The 17,332-nt window shown below is 31.4% G+C and overlaps 2 protein-coding genes across 3 annotated transcripts in view; one reads left to right on the forward strand and one right to left on the reverse strand.

Moving 5' to 3' along the window:
• LOC129224761 (mucosa-associated lymphoid tissue lymphoma translocation protein 1-like) overlaps positions 1-759 on the forward strand; it is a 32,924-nt gene extending 32,165 nt beyond the window's left edge. The window contains exon 14 of the mRNA XM_054859309.1: positions 590-759. Coding sequence (XP_054715284.1) covers positions 590-759 — 170 coding nt within the window. The remainder of the gene's footprint in view (positions 1-589) is intronic.
• Positions 760-5,849: 5,090 nt separating this feature from the next.
• Positions 5,850-17,332, reverse strand: part of LOC129224091 (dolichol kinase-like) — a 42,988-nt gene continuing 31,505 nt past the window's right edge. For both annotated transcript variants that reach the window (XM_054858496.1, XM_054858495.1), the window contains 3 exons: positions 12,311-12,409; positions 10,836-10,913; positions 5,850-8,034 (listed from right to left, as the gene is read on the reverse strand). In XM_054858496.1, coding sequence (XP_054714471.1) covers positions 7,895-8,034; positions 10,836-10,913; positions 12,311-12,409 — 317 coding nt within the window. In that variant the 3' untranslated portion in view covers positions 5,850-7,894. The remainder of the gene's footprint in view (positions 8,035-10,835; positions 10,914-12,310; positions 12,410-17,332) is intronic.

Below are 17,332 nucleotides of genomic sequence, written 5' to 3' on the forward strand. Positions count from 1 at the left end.
TCAGTACTGTAAAAAGTGTACCAAAAACTGTATTACTATGTGTATCCTTTTTTCAAAAATAAGAAAATTTAAGCAATCATCTTTAATAATTAAATAAATATTGATTTTTTTCCCATCACTGTTGTGTTTTTTTATACATTTTTTTTAACTCCCCATTTTTTGCAAAAAAAAAAAAAAGTGGTATGTGATGGTGGAAAATAAAGATCAGGTTCAATACTCTAAAAAATATGAAATTGACCAAAAATGCTCCCATGTATTTCATTACTATTTATTTATTTGCTGACCTGTAATACCTCTGTTGATCTACTTTGCTTCCATAAAAAATGCATCATTATTTTGTCCCATGTAAAGTTTCAAACCAAATGGAATTAAATAATAATACTTTTATCACCACTCGAAAAATTCTTCCATAAAAGCCTAAGAGGGTAATGTTGAAATTGGAATTTATTGGCTTCAAAACATCAGCTATTGAGTATGAACTTACCCAGAATGTGTATTTTACTTAGTACATAAAATGTATCATGTTGAAGAAATGCTTTTTGTATTAGAGTGTGCTGAAAGTGATTTGCTTATTTTTTTACTTTAACAGATTTTAAGAATGAACCCTTGATAAAAAAGCATCAGTATCCACAGATAAAAAGTAGTCTAGCAACTCCTAGGAAACTTTGTGATCCGGTTGAATGTGTTCAAAAACCCGTGCCCTTTGGAGATATTATGTCTTGTCCTGCCTCAAAACGTAAGTTTTGTTTTTGTTTGTGATTATATTATACACAAAATTGAATTGTCACTTAGCTATGGTAGTTACTAGTGGTTTTAGCTTTAGTTTTACATTCACAGACAACCAGGGGCGTGCAGAGAAACTTTGGGGCCCCTCACAAATGACTTTTACGGACCTCCTCCATATTGTTTACCCCTACCTACCTACATATATTTCACCCCTCATTTTAAAAATCTCGGGACCCCTTTAGGTTTCGACCTAGACCAACAGTGTCCCTTCTCAGCCTTATTGGTGCCTCTGCTGACAACCAGTGGTTGATACCTAGCATGAAAACTGCTCTTTTGCATGCAAAATGGCAGTTTTAAAGTTTCTTGCTGAAAAATCAAGAGTTGATCGAAAAAAGACAAAAAATTAGTTGCAGTGATACGGTTTTAAGAAGTATTTCAGAGAGAAATCTAGCCTTCAATCTTTCTTTTTAAAAGTTTTCATATATGATCTAGGAATCTTAGTAGTATAGAGCTTTCCAAAGTGTGTACCGTAGCCCCCTGGGCTGCTTCAGAGAGAGGTTAAGAGTGCCACAAAATGTCCATGGTAGCAATATATGGGTTATTTGCTTGAAATTCCTTTTTTTTTTCTCAAAGTTTTGTTCCATGATAAACTTTTTGCTTGTAGCATTGTATTGTGTTTTATTACATAATGTGACCTTTTATTGAAATATTTTGTCATTTACGTAGCAGTATCTGTTTTGATTTAATGCTAAAAAACCCTTTGTTTCTAGAATCTCCATTGGAAAAGCTGTTAATTAAAACAGATGTATGTTCTTTCCTTCTTGAGTTCTATCATCATCAACATACCTTTTGCAATGCTTTTGACATAAAGCTTTACCTTATTATTCCAAGTGGCTGTGATATGGAAACACTTTTGAATTTTGAAGTTGACATTGCATTTCGATTGGTAGGTAAAATTATTTCTCTCGATTAACTTATTCTCTGTTTTCTATTTCCAAGGATTTAAACTTAGATTAAAAACTGAGTATGCTGGGAAATTTCTAAATGCATCACTGTAAGTTGATTAGAAATGTTATTGGCTTGTAGCTTATTCAGTCTCAAGCTAGTGATCAGAAATAAGAAAGCAAGTCAAATTTATTTATAAAAAATATTAGTTATTGACATCTATATCATTCACCACATGCTACATCACTAAAGTCTTAGGTGTGGCTTCAACAAGAACTTGCAGTTTTTAAAAAATAATTAGACACATAAAGTAACTCTCTATGCACCACATAGTATCACATAGGGTCAGAAGGTAAAAAGCCCAACAATACAAAAAACATAAAATGAATCAAATATTATAAACAAACAAACAAAAACTTTGAACAAAAGAACACTAAGTCAAACAATGGAATGTATAAAAAGTTTTAAAAGGTAAAAAGTCTCAACGCTCTGAACTAGAGCAGATGGAACAGGAGGCCAGGAAAACTACAGCTTCCTCAGCTCCTGCACGAGGGTCTCACTCTGAGATCTTATATGGTTACATCGAAACAGCAGGTGTTCTGGATTCTCCTTATCTTGGCCACAATCACACATTAAGATTGCATCTATGTAAATAATTTTTAAAATTACCACAACCAGTACGGAATTGAGAAACAAAAAAGTTAGTTTTGAGGTGTTGCAGCTTCAATCTAAGAACTTGCAGTTGTTTCGTCATTTTACATTGCAGCAATTGTCAGCATTGTTTCTGTTGACTTTTTAGAAATTTCCAGAACTATTCCCAATTCCGCGTGCATCATGCCTATTGTTAAGTCTGAACTGAAGTAAGCATTTCACCTGATGCCAATGGGCAAAAACAAGCTGTGCCTTTTTTTTTCTTTTGTACTTTTTAAGATAATTAGATTCTACACATTTTGACTGGTATGCATTACGAGTACATTACACTCCTAATGGTAGGTACCTGGTAGGTCCCATCATTAGACACAGTTTAACCAGTTAAATGGGAGCCAAAAGACAGTTCTGTTGTTTGATCCAGATTTGGAGCCAAGCAACTTTTGATCTAGCACCCCCCAGAGGTAATGTTTTGGAATGGGAACTTCGAGGATTTTTTGAACAGGACATATTTAACGTACCCCATTCACCATAAGCAAACCGAGAGTATCTTCAACGACCTGGCATTGAACACGGTTCCCTCCTGTCACAAGTCCAACGTCTTATCAAATTTGGCCACCAGGGCTCTGCCTCCACTAATATACAGTGCCATTAAAGTTACACTTACAAAAGTAACATACTTTAAAAACTAATTTGCATAATATGCAACTAACCATCCAACTCCGACTCAATTGCATTCAATTAATTGTAATTTTACAATAAAATATTACTAATATTGTTAGTTAGTTTACAACTATACCTAAGAATAATATTACTAATATTGTTAGTTAGTTTATAACTGTACTTAAGAATTTATTTTAAACTACTGGTAAAGAATTTATTTCTCAAGTCTCAAGTTGATAAACATTTTTCTTCATGTATGACATATTTTCCCAAGCCATAAATTACCAAATGTTTTACATGAAAATATGTTTTTGATGACATAGTTTGAACTTTCAGCTTTATTTTGCTTTTACTAGTTATATGTAGTGCCAAATGTGTAAGTTGTAGTATACACTATTAAACTAAGTCAAAGAAAAAATTAAAGCTTTTTAAATAAATTAATTATCTTATCCTTCTACTTTTTCCCTTGTCCAAAAATGATTTATATTAACTATTCATACATTTTCCTATCAGGACTCTAATGATTTGGTTCCTGCCAAAGGTGCTTGTTTGAATAAATTTGAATTGAAGTATGATGAAAAAATTTGTTTGTTTACAAAAACCATTTTAAGTGCACAAAAAATCCGGGTGAGTTTTTATTTATTTATGTATTTACTTATTTTTCTTTGTATTTGTAAAGTTTTGTTTTGGATTTTTCAGTCACTTAATCAAATTTGTTTATGCTTAACAGAGTATAAACAAAGAAACATATCATGAAATCTATGATACTTATTTGAAGTCAAGTGTCTAAATATATTTAGTTTTTATATAATTTTCAATGTGAATGCTGAGTGTCATATGATGCATAACTCTTACATTTTGTAAGTTCAGCAAGACTTTGAAAACTTTAAAAAATTGAAACATATCATTCATAAAATGTGTTGAATGAACGAATTTGAAAATTTTTTTTATAGAAACAGTTAATATATATATATATATATATATATATAGCAAATTTTTGTTTGCAGTTAATTAGATTAAAATTGTAAAAGCATTCTGAATGTTAGAACCTGTTAAAAAATATTCTCTTTTTACCCATGCTTTAATTCTATTGTAGGAAGAAAATGTAAATGGAGCTATTGTTTTGAAAATTACGTCTGATCAAGAAATATCCCTACCATTTTCATCCCCCATTTCTAACAAACTGAAATGTATGAACTATTTAAATCAGTTTGAGATAGAAAGGAAAATATGAAAGAAATATTTCCAAAAAAAAAAAAAGTGAGCAGATCTTTTACTTCTTTTTAAGAGGAAAAAGCATGCAGCTATGTTGAAAATATGTATCATGTCTTTGCACAGTGTACATACAAACTCATCAAATCATCAAAAACTTGTGCCAATAACATGTCTTACTCAATTAATTCATTGTATATTTCAATCTCACCTTAAAAGAATAGCATTTTTAAAATTATTTATTTTCTTCTCTTACTTGTATGTTCATTAAGTTTCTTTAGTCTTATATGCAATGAAGTAATCTTTTATATTTTTTTTATTTTATAAATTCTTAATTTCTAGTAATTTGTATTAAATACTTTGTAAATCATTTTAATACATAATGCATTTACATTATACTGACATTTCATACATGAAAAAAAGCAATTTGCTTATTAGGATTAAGTAATGATAATTACTTAATCCTAATAAGCAAATATTTTATGATGTTTAATTTTAATTTTAAAACACATAAGCTTAACGTACCAAAAGAGTTAAAATTCATTTTAACAGTATTTTTTGCAGCAGACAGTTGAAAGTGCTTATGAAACCAATTTTACCTTCTTCAGCTATCAGAACAGTAACGGGGGCATTCCACAAAAAAGTCACATTAAGTTCAAATCTGGAGATTGAGGGGTAACTGCTTGTCCCCCACGTGACGGTTCATATATTTCATCAAAAAGTAATGATTTTAAAGGGTAATGACAAATTTTTTTGCTAAAGATATCACACATAAGTTTGTAATTTGTTAAGCAGAAAAAAATTTTCTTTTACTTTTTAAAGTACTATCTTTAATGACTTAAACGAGGAGTCATGTGCAGAACAAAATAACCGTTTTCCATTGAATGGCCCAGTTAGCGTTTTGTGTTCAATGTAACCTACCAATATCTGAAGAAAGAAAAAATGTCCTTTTTTAAAAATAAATATAGAATATTAGTGTATGAGTTGATTATCTTTGTAAAAATGTACAACTTGAAGAAGTATTTCATATTACCTAGTATATGAACCATACATGGTTAATTTTCGATTTAACATCAACTTGCGTTTTCTTTGTGCATTCCGAACGAGTTATTTATACATCAGACTCAAACGTGAGAAGTTGTATTATTTTGTGTGTTTGTTAAAAACAAATTCATATTTTGTTAAGCTAAACTTCAGAAATTTTATGATACATTGAAGTTATGTTTTGAAAAGTTTTAGTTGTTTACGTTTTTATATATCTGTATTGTTTATTATGAAGTTAATTGCACAAGATTTTTATGTTCATTCATTTGAGTTCAGATCAAACTACATGTAGCATTTAGTGATTGTTAAAATGAATATTGAAATTATTGACTCAGTAGAACCATATTTTCAAATTGCAATCCGTCTGAAAAGCACATCAATATTATTCTTATATTTTCTGATTAATATAATACGTAAACAGAGGGATAAATTTGATACCCTATGCTAGCCTTTAAATACCTCAATATTTGAAAAAAATTCATACCCTTGATAAAATTTTGTCCTTAAACATTGAGAAGGGGCTTTCCAGGTTGAATAGATATTTTTTAATAAAATGTAACCAGGGGTGAAACTTTTCTGGCTACCCTGGAATTTTAGGTTTTCAACTAGCAAATCTTAGAATTCTAGATTCATTCCTAAATAATCTATACATTTAAATGATTTTTATACTTAAATACTATTTAATTTTTTTTTTACTCATATTACAACTAAGACTACAACTGTCTTGTTCTAAAAGTGTTCCTGTAAGTTATACTTTTATTTCCGTAAAGGTGAATCAAGAAAGAAAAATGTTAGAAGCTGTAGCTTTTTAAAAATAAATGTATGGAAAAATTTACCTCCAGTGTAGAGACAGGTGGAGCAAGTTACTTTACAGCATTTGTGCAGCCAGGTAGTGTAAGTTTGCTAATGTTTCAGAGCAACTGAAACAGCAAGACATTTAGAAAGGTGGAGTTGTGAACTGTGGTCCCTTTCTTGTGGGGCATGAGCACAAATGCCCTGGCATGTTGAGAGATGGTGGCATCCTCCTGCATGACCATGCCAGACCCCATACTGAGTCCTATGCTGCCGTGATCAGGTAAAGGACAGTAACGGCAAAATTTTCCTTTTGTTTTTTGGCATTCGTGTCTTCTATTGTATGTTATTATTGTACAAGCTCGCTTATCTGGTTTTCTCTGAAAAAAGGCTCGAAAAAAAGATCTAATTTCAACATTTTCTTATTGTTAGTATTGAATCCACATTTCTTCAAATATCTCAAAAACTCATTTCTGCAGATACTGCCGTTTACCTGCTCGAGGCAGTATAAGGACTAGCGGTTAAGACACTGTCTTTCACCAAGACAACCTGTGCTCAATCCTCGGCTTGCTTCATGGGTTCATCTTACTCTCATGCTCTATGGCAATCCCAAGGTATCATGCTAAAAGTATGGACATGGTGGATATACAGTGCTGGTAAAAAAAATTGCATCACCCTCGCATTTTCACAACAATGAAATTATGTGAGAAGTTTTGGTCCACTGATTAACGATGAATGTATGTGAAATTCTGCAAAACTTATGAAATAAACATTTAACAGCAGGAATCCGATAATTGTTTACGTAGATTGGGGCTGTTTCCAGGCCAAGGCAAACTGTAGACCCCATGCTCATTTTTCCATTTCTGAACCTGCGTGTGAGTTTAGAGAAAAAAAAATTACTTAACCCCATATCAATTTACCTCTGACAGAATAAAGCTTTTTAAATTGTTATTTACCAGTTTTGCCTTATGGCACGGAGCAGAATCATCGTGGAAAATGATGTTTTGAACTGAAGTCAAGTGATCCCGGATAGTATAGGAAGCAATTTCTCCTCCAAAATGCCAATATACACCTGAGCGTTTACTGTTCCTTACACAAAGTGAAGCCCACCAACTCCTTGATCAGAAATACATCCCCAAATCATCTGGGATACGGGATGCTTGACTGTGTGTTGAATGCAGTCGGGATGATATTCCTCTCCTTTGCAGCGCGGGTGATGCAATTTTTTTTTTTTACCACCACTGTAAGGCCGATACTACTTGCTAAACTCAAGAATTTTTACAAAAGTTCAAGGGGAGATCTAGAGTTACTGCGACCTAGATTTGGTCCTTAGTAACTAACTGGGAAAAGGGTGGTAGACTTCAGACAGTGATTTGATAATAGCTGCCAAGAACTTGATCCAGGGATGGATGTAGCAAAATAATGTAGAAACGTTAACCAGAAATTATCCTCATGTGTATTTTGTATTTAAATGCCTATCAAATTGTTAATACCTATATTTTAAATTTTTTTTTTCCAAATATCTCATTGTACAAGTTTTTGTACTTGAATTTAAATGTAAATGAAAGAAAAAAACTATAAACGTCTATATCATTTCATATTGCATTTTATTATTACAAAATATTTTGTATTAATTTTTATTAAAAACATATTTATTGGCAATAGAATAACATTTTATCACATCTGATGGCTTTTGAATTATTCATTGTTCTTTAAATACAATCATACACACACAAAAACATGCCATTTAATAGTTAATTTTATTATCACAAAAATATTTAAAATTAATTTTTATAAAAATATATTTATTTCCAATAAAATATAACATTTTATCACATCTGATTGCATTTAAATCATTCAATGTTCATGAGATCCATGCAAGAAATAAAAGCATAAATAATGGAAGAATTAAATTATCTATTTGTGCAGTTTTTGCTTCAAGGATAGAAGTGAAAATCACTGCTAATATTATTAGGAGAATATTTTTTTCAGAAAATTCATGACCTAAATGGAAAGGGAAAAAAAAAGTTGCATTAGTTTTAGAACATGAGTGGAAAATGCAAGAGATGTAGACTTTATAATTTGGTTCCCACTCCAAAATGGAAATCAAAATAAAGCACTTTAAAGCAGCCTACTTTTGTCCAAGTACGGTGATTGCTTTGTGCTCTTGGTAAATCCTAGTATTTTCACAGTTTATGTATTATCGTCTATACCTGATTCTGGAAGATCCCAGTAACAAATGGGAAAATACGGAATATAAGTTTTAATGTAATTAAAAACTAAGACAACAGCATAAACAATTATTGAGAATAAAAAAAAGAAATTTTTAAGCTTGATGTAGGATTGAAATTGTTAAACAAGGATTTGAGAATCATCTACAGTGGTTTTGTGGAGCATCTTGTGATTTTTCAGAGCCATCCAATATTGCATTTGAAAAAACAAAACTGAGGTTTGTGTTTTTATTTTGATTATTTGAAACACTAGCACAAAAATAATTATTAGAATTTAATTAATAAAACATTAACTAAATCAAACTGTGACTACAAAAGCCTTTAATTTCCCATATCTACACATATGTGATCAATGTGAAAATAACAAAATAAAATAGTAATAGAAAGAACTGAATGAAAGTTTTAAAGTTAGTTAAAAGTTTCAAAACTTAAAAAATTGTTATTTAAAATTACAATAATATAAGGGAAATGACCAGAAAAAAAGAATACATGACTCTGCAAATATTTCGACAGGTAAATGGGTATTTATGCAATGGCTTGAAAATGCTCGTTTAAAGGTGAATTTTGGCAAGAAATGTGAAGCAGATCAACTTTACTGAGTTTCAATTTTTACAAAAGAAAACAGAAAATGGCAGCAGGGAAAGCTTTTTGAAAGCAATTGATATTAATTTAAAAAAAAACAATTGAAATAGTTAACAAAGTAATCTTAGTAATTCATTGAAATGTCAAATTTCTATAAAAGAAATCAATGATGGGATTCGAAATAAGAGAGAAAGAGATGATTGAAAAAAAAGGAAATAATTTTTCATTTCAAAGATTTGCTTAAAACATAAAAAAATAAAGCACCTTGTCAAAATAATAAAGAATATTTTTTTTAAATTAAGCCTTTTAAAGGGCCCTCTGTGACACATCAGTAAAATAAAGCACTTTAAAGGATCTTCAAGGACCAGTGGTAACCCTGTTTTATTATTTTAACTTTTGTAAATTTTGTTGCTACCCATTTAACTGTAGACCTTTTTGGAATGTAACTGCTTAGTTATGTGGATTCATTTTCAAAAAAAAAAAAAGTCAATGCAATTTTGAATTTCTCTCTCAATCCTATTTTGTACTTATTTACACATTTGATACATTTATATTCATGAATATTTTCTTCTTGTTTGATTGTTAAAATTTTAGTTGGTGTGACCTCAAAATTTAAAGAAAAGGAAGACAAGTGTAGAAACCTTTAGCTCATTTTTAAAGTCATTCAAAACATAAGATTGTCCAACTATCCTTTTTTCTCTTTAGCCACAAAACAAAAACTTCATATGAGCCGCGACGTAAGAATTAAAGAATATTGCAAACTAATTGTTCTTGGATGATGTTTGCTGAATTTCTCTAACTTTAGACCTAAACCAATCTGCAATTGCTTGCAAAATGGAATAAAATCTAAAAAAATTTTCTTTCAGACTGAGTGTTCACAAATAAACAAATGATCTGTACTCACTAATGATAGGGTGAAAGTGTGTGGTAAAATAAACGTTGATTTTACCGTGCATGCAACCTTTTGTATACAGGGTGTTCTGTTTTAACCTGCAAGACCTTTACTTTCACAACCGTTAGTCCTAGAGTTAGTTATGAGTTAGGGGACCTACAGCCCACATAAAAAGTTAAATTTTGTATCCTTGACTAATTTTTATTTTTGCTTGAAACTTGCAATATTTTAACTCTGCATCTGATTTTGAACCTTTTTGCAACTGGAAGTAGACATCTGGGACTAACAGTTGCGAAAATAAAGGTCTTGCAGGTTAAAACAGAACACCCTGTATACAAAAGGTTGCATGCACGGTAAAATCAACGTTTATTTTACCACACACTTTCACCCTATCATTAGTGAGTACAGGGGATCTACAGCCCACATAAAAAGTTAAATTTTGTATCCTTGACTAATTTTTATTTTTGCTTGAAACTTGCAATATTTTAACTCTGCATCTGATTTTGAACCTTTTTGCAACTGGAAGTAGACATCTGGGACTAACAGTTGCGAAAATAAAGGTCTTGCAGGTTAAAACAGAACACCCTGTATGTATGTAAAATGGGGTAGAAAAATCTTTAAATTTTACATGCATAGCCGGGCATGTTTGTCTTAAAAAATACATGCCCAAATAAAATTTTTACATTCCCAGTTTTTTTTATTGTATAATAATAAAAATATTTAAATTTGTTGTATAGCATTAATCAGACAAAAAATTAAAATGAATCGAGAAACATTTAAATATAAAACATTTAAAAAATTTAAATAAATAGTTTACATAATAAGCCATAAAAATTACCAATACTTTAACATGCCCAGCTGGGCATGTAAGCATAGAAGATTAATGTCCTATCAGAATTTTTTCATGCCCCGGTCATGTCGGGCTATATAATTTTTGAGACCTGATATGTATATAATAGATTCTCCCCCCCCCCCCTCAAAAAAAAAGAATAATCCTAAGAAAGCACGAGAGGGAGTTGAATTACGAATAGTATTACTTGTTGTTACAAAAATATTGCTTGTATAGTATAAGAAAGGGAAAAAAATAAAAAGAAACATACCATATGACAGAAAAAGAAAAGCACAAAGAAGCTGAATGACAATTGCACTGACAGTTCCTTCTAAAGTTTTGTTGGAACCTAAAACATAAAAATGTCATGTAAATATATATAATTGTAAATACCAGATAGATAAGTTATAAAAAATGACACAAAATAAAAGCAACAACTACAATTTTATCTCCATGTCATACCAGGGGTGAGAATTTTATGCTTTTTGGCCGATTTCCACTGTTATTATTTTTTTTTTTAGAAAAGAAATTGAACTTTTTTCTTCCCCTTTTTGATTTATTTTGAAGATTGAAATAATTTTATGAACGTTTAAGTAAGATCTATTGCATTGTAATTACATTTTTATCCTTTATGCATAAGAATCAATCTATTTTATAAACATGCTCAAATACATATTTTATCAGAAATGTCCTGCCATGCTCATGATTTTAATCTTTTTAAATCCAGCGTATTTCAAAATTTGGGCTTTCATTTCACACATGCTAGATTTTTTATATTATATTTTATTTTCATAATTATTTTGTTTTTAATATGACTTTGTGTAAAATTAATAAGTGGCAGTTTCTTATTTTTAGGGAAATACTAAATTTTATCAAGTAAAGTTAATAGTTCAGTTTCTGATTTATTAAACAACATTTAATGGAAAAATATTTTAAAGTTGAAACAGCCTCTACATTTTTTAAAAATTGATTTTATGTCTGATAATGTCATACATTAATAAATATATATTACCTAAGATAATTAGAAAATAAAATGATTTTTATAACTTTAATGAACTAAAAACAAATAATAATAAATACACTGTAATTGTAGCCGAGCATATTGTTAGAAAGTGTATTATTTCGACAAATAATTTTTAGTAATATAGTTGGAAAATAACGAACATAATAGCAAATTGCTCAGCATGAAAATGATTTAATCTGAAACTAGCATTATCAACTGTTAAAGAAAATTATAAAACCATAACACATTTTATAAAGACTTCTATTTCCAATTTCTCTCTTTCCCTCCGCATTCTTTCATATTATTTCCAATCCTTTAAATCTTAGAATTATTTGATGCAATGTTTGGCTTTTTGACCGAACTGAGTCACTAAAGATTTTTAGAATTAAAATCTCTCTCCTTTTTTTGTTTTACTACTTTCAGTTATATTATACCAGCTTAAAATAAAATATTACATGAATGTTTTTTTGGTTCTGATTTGATTACCAAAAATATTTAACTTCCAAAAGTTCTTATATTAGAAATTTAAATAATAAGCTATAACTTGTGCTTGAACTTGGGTTAAGTGAGTAGATCAAAAATGTATCACTACATTTGTCAAACATTTTGCGTTTTTTTTTAAGACATAGATTTATATTGAAAAAACATGCATGTGTGACTTTTTGAGAATATGAATTTATTCTCAGACTAGCTTTGCATAAAATGTAGATAAGTGGACATTTAGGGATTCAAAAACAAAGTACCTTTCCAAAAATGCTTTCCGTAGGAAGCTCCATATAAAGCTGCCAATGTATCACCAAAGCCTACAGAAATGATTCCACTCAACTGGCAAATATGGTAGCCTAAATAAAAATAGATATGAACTTTAAAATGTAAAAATATTTTTTTATTTTATTTTGTACATGTACTCTAAGAAAGTATAATTAATAACTTATGAACTTTTTAGCTTTATTTACTTATTTATTTACTTTTGACTCAACATCTGCAGGATCCCAAATTTTATATTTTTTATTATAAAAGCTGGATGTATTTTTTAAATATCTGCAGCTTTTTAGTTCAAAAAAGAGAATTCTTATTGGCCTTTAACGAATTCCGATAATTTTGGAGTAAAAATGTCACTCATGTTTATTTCATTAGTATGTGAAATCTGGGTTGCAAACAACACTGTCGTAGATCATTTTATGAATCTCAAACTATGCATTGAAATTCTGAGCAATATGAACATGGAAAATAGGTGAGAGAATTGATAGAGTAAGATTTCAAATTCTTTCCAGCACGAAACAGCAATGGGGAGCTTTGATAATTACACTGCCGCCTGAGACAAACATTTTTTGGTTAAAGAATCAGCGAAAATAAGCATTTTTCAATCAAATCTAATATTAGTTTGGGATTGGTTTAAATTAACTAATCAGTTCGCTTTAGGTGATGTTGACATTGATATTGCGAAGACAGCTATCATCAGATGGCAAAATTCTTCAGTACCTATCATTTGAGAGGAAGTCCTCCTGGTTGTCCTCTTGATAGCCAAATCCTCAACTAATCACAACATTCTGCCAGAAATCTAAAATCATACAATATGTATCTAAGGTATCTATCAACAGTTCTTCTTCCCCTGAATTCATTGAGGCTGCTGGGGTCATATCTATCTCTCATGGTATGGTGCTCTAGCCACAGAAAAGTCCCTCAATGAGTTCCATTACAGATCATTTATCAAAGTAGCTGCAAACATCAAGACGGATCTCTAACTCTGCCATACCACCAAGTTAACCTGTTGCTGGGAACTTAACGGTGAATTACCGGATTGGGAGTTTGGGAAAGGAGGAATGACTAACTCGTGCTGAAACTCTCGGAATCGGATGTTGCTCCTGACGGAATCTGGAAGATGATTTTAACAGATGTCTTTTCTACAAGTGGCCGGGAGGTCACTTGTAGAAAATCATCGTTAGACTACTCTGTCGCAAGCTTGCATTGCAGGGGCAGTTGCAACAACGGAATCAAAATATTTATCCAGGACGAAGTTGACGACGATGACATCAATACATTACCAATTTCTAAGAACAACTTTTCCACTGCTAGGTGACATGACCCTTTCCCCTCAGAATAGAACCAAGACATCACCTTAAAGATGATATTTTCATTTTCTAATTACTGTCAGCCCATATTCCATGTAAACACTTTCAAAATATGATTAATAATAATGTAAAAAAAACTATAATTACAAAAAGGTGCTGCCGGTCAGGTACATTTACCTAATTTCTATTATTAAAATTTTCATTATCCTGCTATAGCGTCACATATTAATTTCAATAAGAGTAACGAAACTGAGTACATGCTAGAACTTCATAGTTTTTTATTGCTTGTCAGCTGGGTGTCATTGTGATTGGGCATAGGCTTCATATTTCTTTGGTATCAGGTTTAAATCTGCAATTCAAGGGTTCAGCCGGTGGATTTTCAAAGCACAGAAAACCGTCAGGGTCCTTGTCACATGATTGCTGCACAAGATCCCTTGAGCGCCTGCTTGGCACAGACACTCTGAGACGAAAAGAGCGAGATAATTTTTTTTTCCGAAAAGTATTGGTTTTCAAGAACGCGTACCTAAAATAACACTGAAAATGTGACATATATGTATGAAAATAATTTCACAATAAATTTAGTTAACTTTTACTTTTATTCGGAACACATTTTTCCTGCAGTTTCCGAGATATAATCAAAAACCACAAAATTTGGTTCCTACTTCCCACCTTTAACTCCCACCACCTCCTCAGCGTCGTGGACTTGCAGTATATTTACTTATCAATTACTTTTAAGAAATTTCTTACTGAGGAAATGCTGGCTTTCTGCACTTTCTCAGTTCACTTTCGTTAAATAATGCAATCGGTATGGAACTGTCATACTGCATAAACGTAGTTCTGCAAATCTTCGTTTGATTTCTTGGTCGGGGGCCGTTCATAAATGATGTTACACTTTTTCTTAACATTTTGACCCCCTCCCCATTTGACATAAAGTACTTTTCATGAACTAATTTTTATAAACATATTCGAATTAAAAAATGCTTGATGTCATACTTCTTATTCTTTCCCTCCCCCTTGTCACAAAGTCACAATTTTACGACCCCCTCCCCTCCAACTCTTAAACATCATTTGAGTTGTAGTAATCCACAAGTACTTCTTTATTGTCCATCAGGATTGTCGAATTCATTAAAGAAAGAGGATGGTTGCGATCCTTTCGAGTCAGTTTAAAATTTGGGAATTGCAAGTGTTCCATTTTTTGCATGAAAGTGCGTGTTTGAAATTCTGTAACTTTTCATTGGTTAAACAAAATATAACAAAGTAGCATATCAAATTGAAGGAAATTTAAAGCTCTACAACTTTGTCGCTGACAATTTTCATGAATACTGAGCTTGGGAAGCACTAGGAGCAAATGTTTGACAAAAAGAGAGAATTTGTCCGAAAACCATCGATTTTTCATAACGTATACCCGAAAAATTATTGGAAATTTGACATATATGTGTAGAAACAGTTTCATAGTAAATTTATTTACCTTGAATTTTTATTTTAAACGTATTTTTTCCACCGTTTCGGACATTTTCACGAAAAACCCAAAATTTTCTTTCCAGGGTCGGGGACTTTTAGTATGTTCACTTACTAACTACCCCTAACAATATTCTGAAGTCAAAAATTATCGCATATCCTATGCACGCTACACCCCTGTTTTGTGCACTCATTGACTGGACTAACACATCCATCTTGTATGCAGAAAAATACAATAAACTTCACTAAATATTGCAAAAAATGCGGGAAAAATCTTCTTTAAAATTAAATATTTTGTGAATATAAGTCGGACATTGATGAATACTCAGATTCTTTCCAATTGTAGAAAAATCAGCGGCAAATGAAGACGTTGCAGTCTCAGAGTCTGGTACAAGAACTCCGGATATGATTCCATTGGTTTTGGGTTCATTAGTATTTTTCAAAAAAGACAACAATGTTTTGTCACCTGAAAGCTTCATTGTTTTTATTACAGGTAATCATTTTTCTAACAAACATGGCTTTATTCAAAACAGTTTCCGTCTAATACGATGGGCTAATTTACGGGAACCCTCGTATGATGTGGTTTGGGACAAACACGACACTAAAATTTTACATTTCTTGCTCAAAACTAAGTACAAAACACTGATATAAACTAACTATTTACAGTTCATTTAAAAATAAACTCAGCACGAATAAAAACGAAAGTATCTAAAAAACACTACAAAAAAGAATAATCTAGAGAGACTTTACATAAAAAATATTTACACAGAACAATAATTATCGGCTATTAAATTTATTCTAAAAATGATCGGGCGGCAGACACTTCATTGTTACATTTCATTATACTGGCGCCTGAAGACATCTGCCGCAAAGAAGAGACCGTCTCAAGCAGAGCTATTTTACTGCCTACATATAAATCATGTAAATAGAAAAGTGACATGTAATACCCCAAAAAAAGGAATTAAAAAAATTATTTACTCTCTCTTGTGGTTTCGGTCAGATTTTATTTTCTTTCTTTTTCAAGCAGTCATTTTCACTACTCAGTCAAATGCAACAAACCTTATAACAGATTAAAAAGTGTTGTCGCAGATGAAGGGGGGGGGAGGGTCAGAACTCCCATGAACCTCCCCCCCCCCTCTTTGCATCGACCACTTCATGTATTGCTCAAAAAAATTGAGTTCGAACAGATATTTACTTTTTCTCATGATTTTCACATTTTTTTTCTTTTTCAAGCAAATATTCAAAATTTTCTTGGCAATTTGGGGGATAGGGGCCATGATTCCCCTTCCTTGTATCCGCCACTGAATGTAACTTGAATAAATGTAAATTTTCTGGAAACTTTCTTCACTGAAGATCTGCAAGCAACCAGGGCTGGATTTAGGGGAGGGCAGGCGGGGCAGTAGCCCCGGGGCCTCCACAACAAAGGGGCCCCCACAGTAAAATTTTTACAAAATATCCTAACTTTCACGGGTTGAAAATATCGGATATATACATATATATCAAAACATTCAGATATATATCAAAATATTGGATATTTTCGAAAATATGATGATCTTTTCGAACCCTGATTAGGGGCCTCCACTCCTTCGTTTCCCCGGGGCCTCCACACTTCCAAATCCGGCCCTGCAAGCAACTCATATGCTTTGTTTCCAAAAAGTTGCAAACCTCTCTGTTTTTTCACTAAAAAAAAAATTGACGCCCTCTCCCCCTCTGATGTGAAATGATCATTTTGCTTTGTATAAAATGCGTACTCACCTTTTCAAAAAAAAAAAATTAAGTTTCTTTGAAATTTTATACTTTTCGTCAAATGATTAAATTAGATTTACATTTGCTTTAAAACTCTATTAGCGAGTGAAGCGGTTTTTACTGCAATATAAAATATTTTGCCAAATAAACAAAAAAAAAAAAAAAAAAAAAAATACATCAAATATTATCTTTCAAATGTAAAAATAATTCCACAACTGTATTGTTTATCGCCAAACTTGCCCAACAACCACGCTATCATAATTCATCCGTCTAACGAAAAAAAAAGAAAAAAAACATGCCGTGAACCATTCAAAAATCATCGTCAGAAAAAAGAAAATGTCGTACATTTCACTCGGATAAAAACAAATCAAAAGTTTCTCTTATTTCAAAACAAATCGCCAAAACAATGAATTACATTACCGGTTGCCTAAAAACAATAATCCTAAACTGAACTTCTCAGCGCCTAGCGTGCCAAGTGACCACGCTACC

This window comes from Uloborus diversus, chromosome 6, assembly GCF_026930045.1.
Source record: "Uloborus diversus isolate 005 chromosome 6, Udiv.v.3.1, whole genome shotgun sequence".
NCBI lineage: Eukaryota > Metazoa > Arthropoda > Arachnida > Araneae > Uloboridae > Uloborus > Uloborus diversus.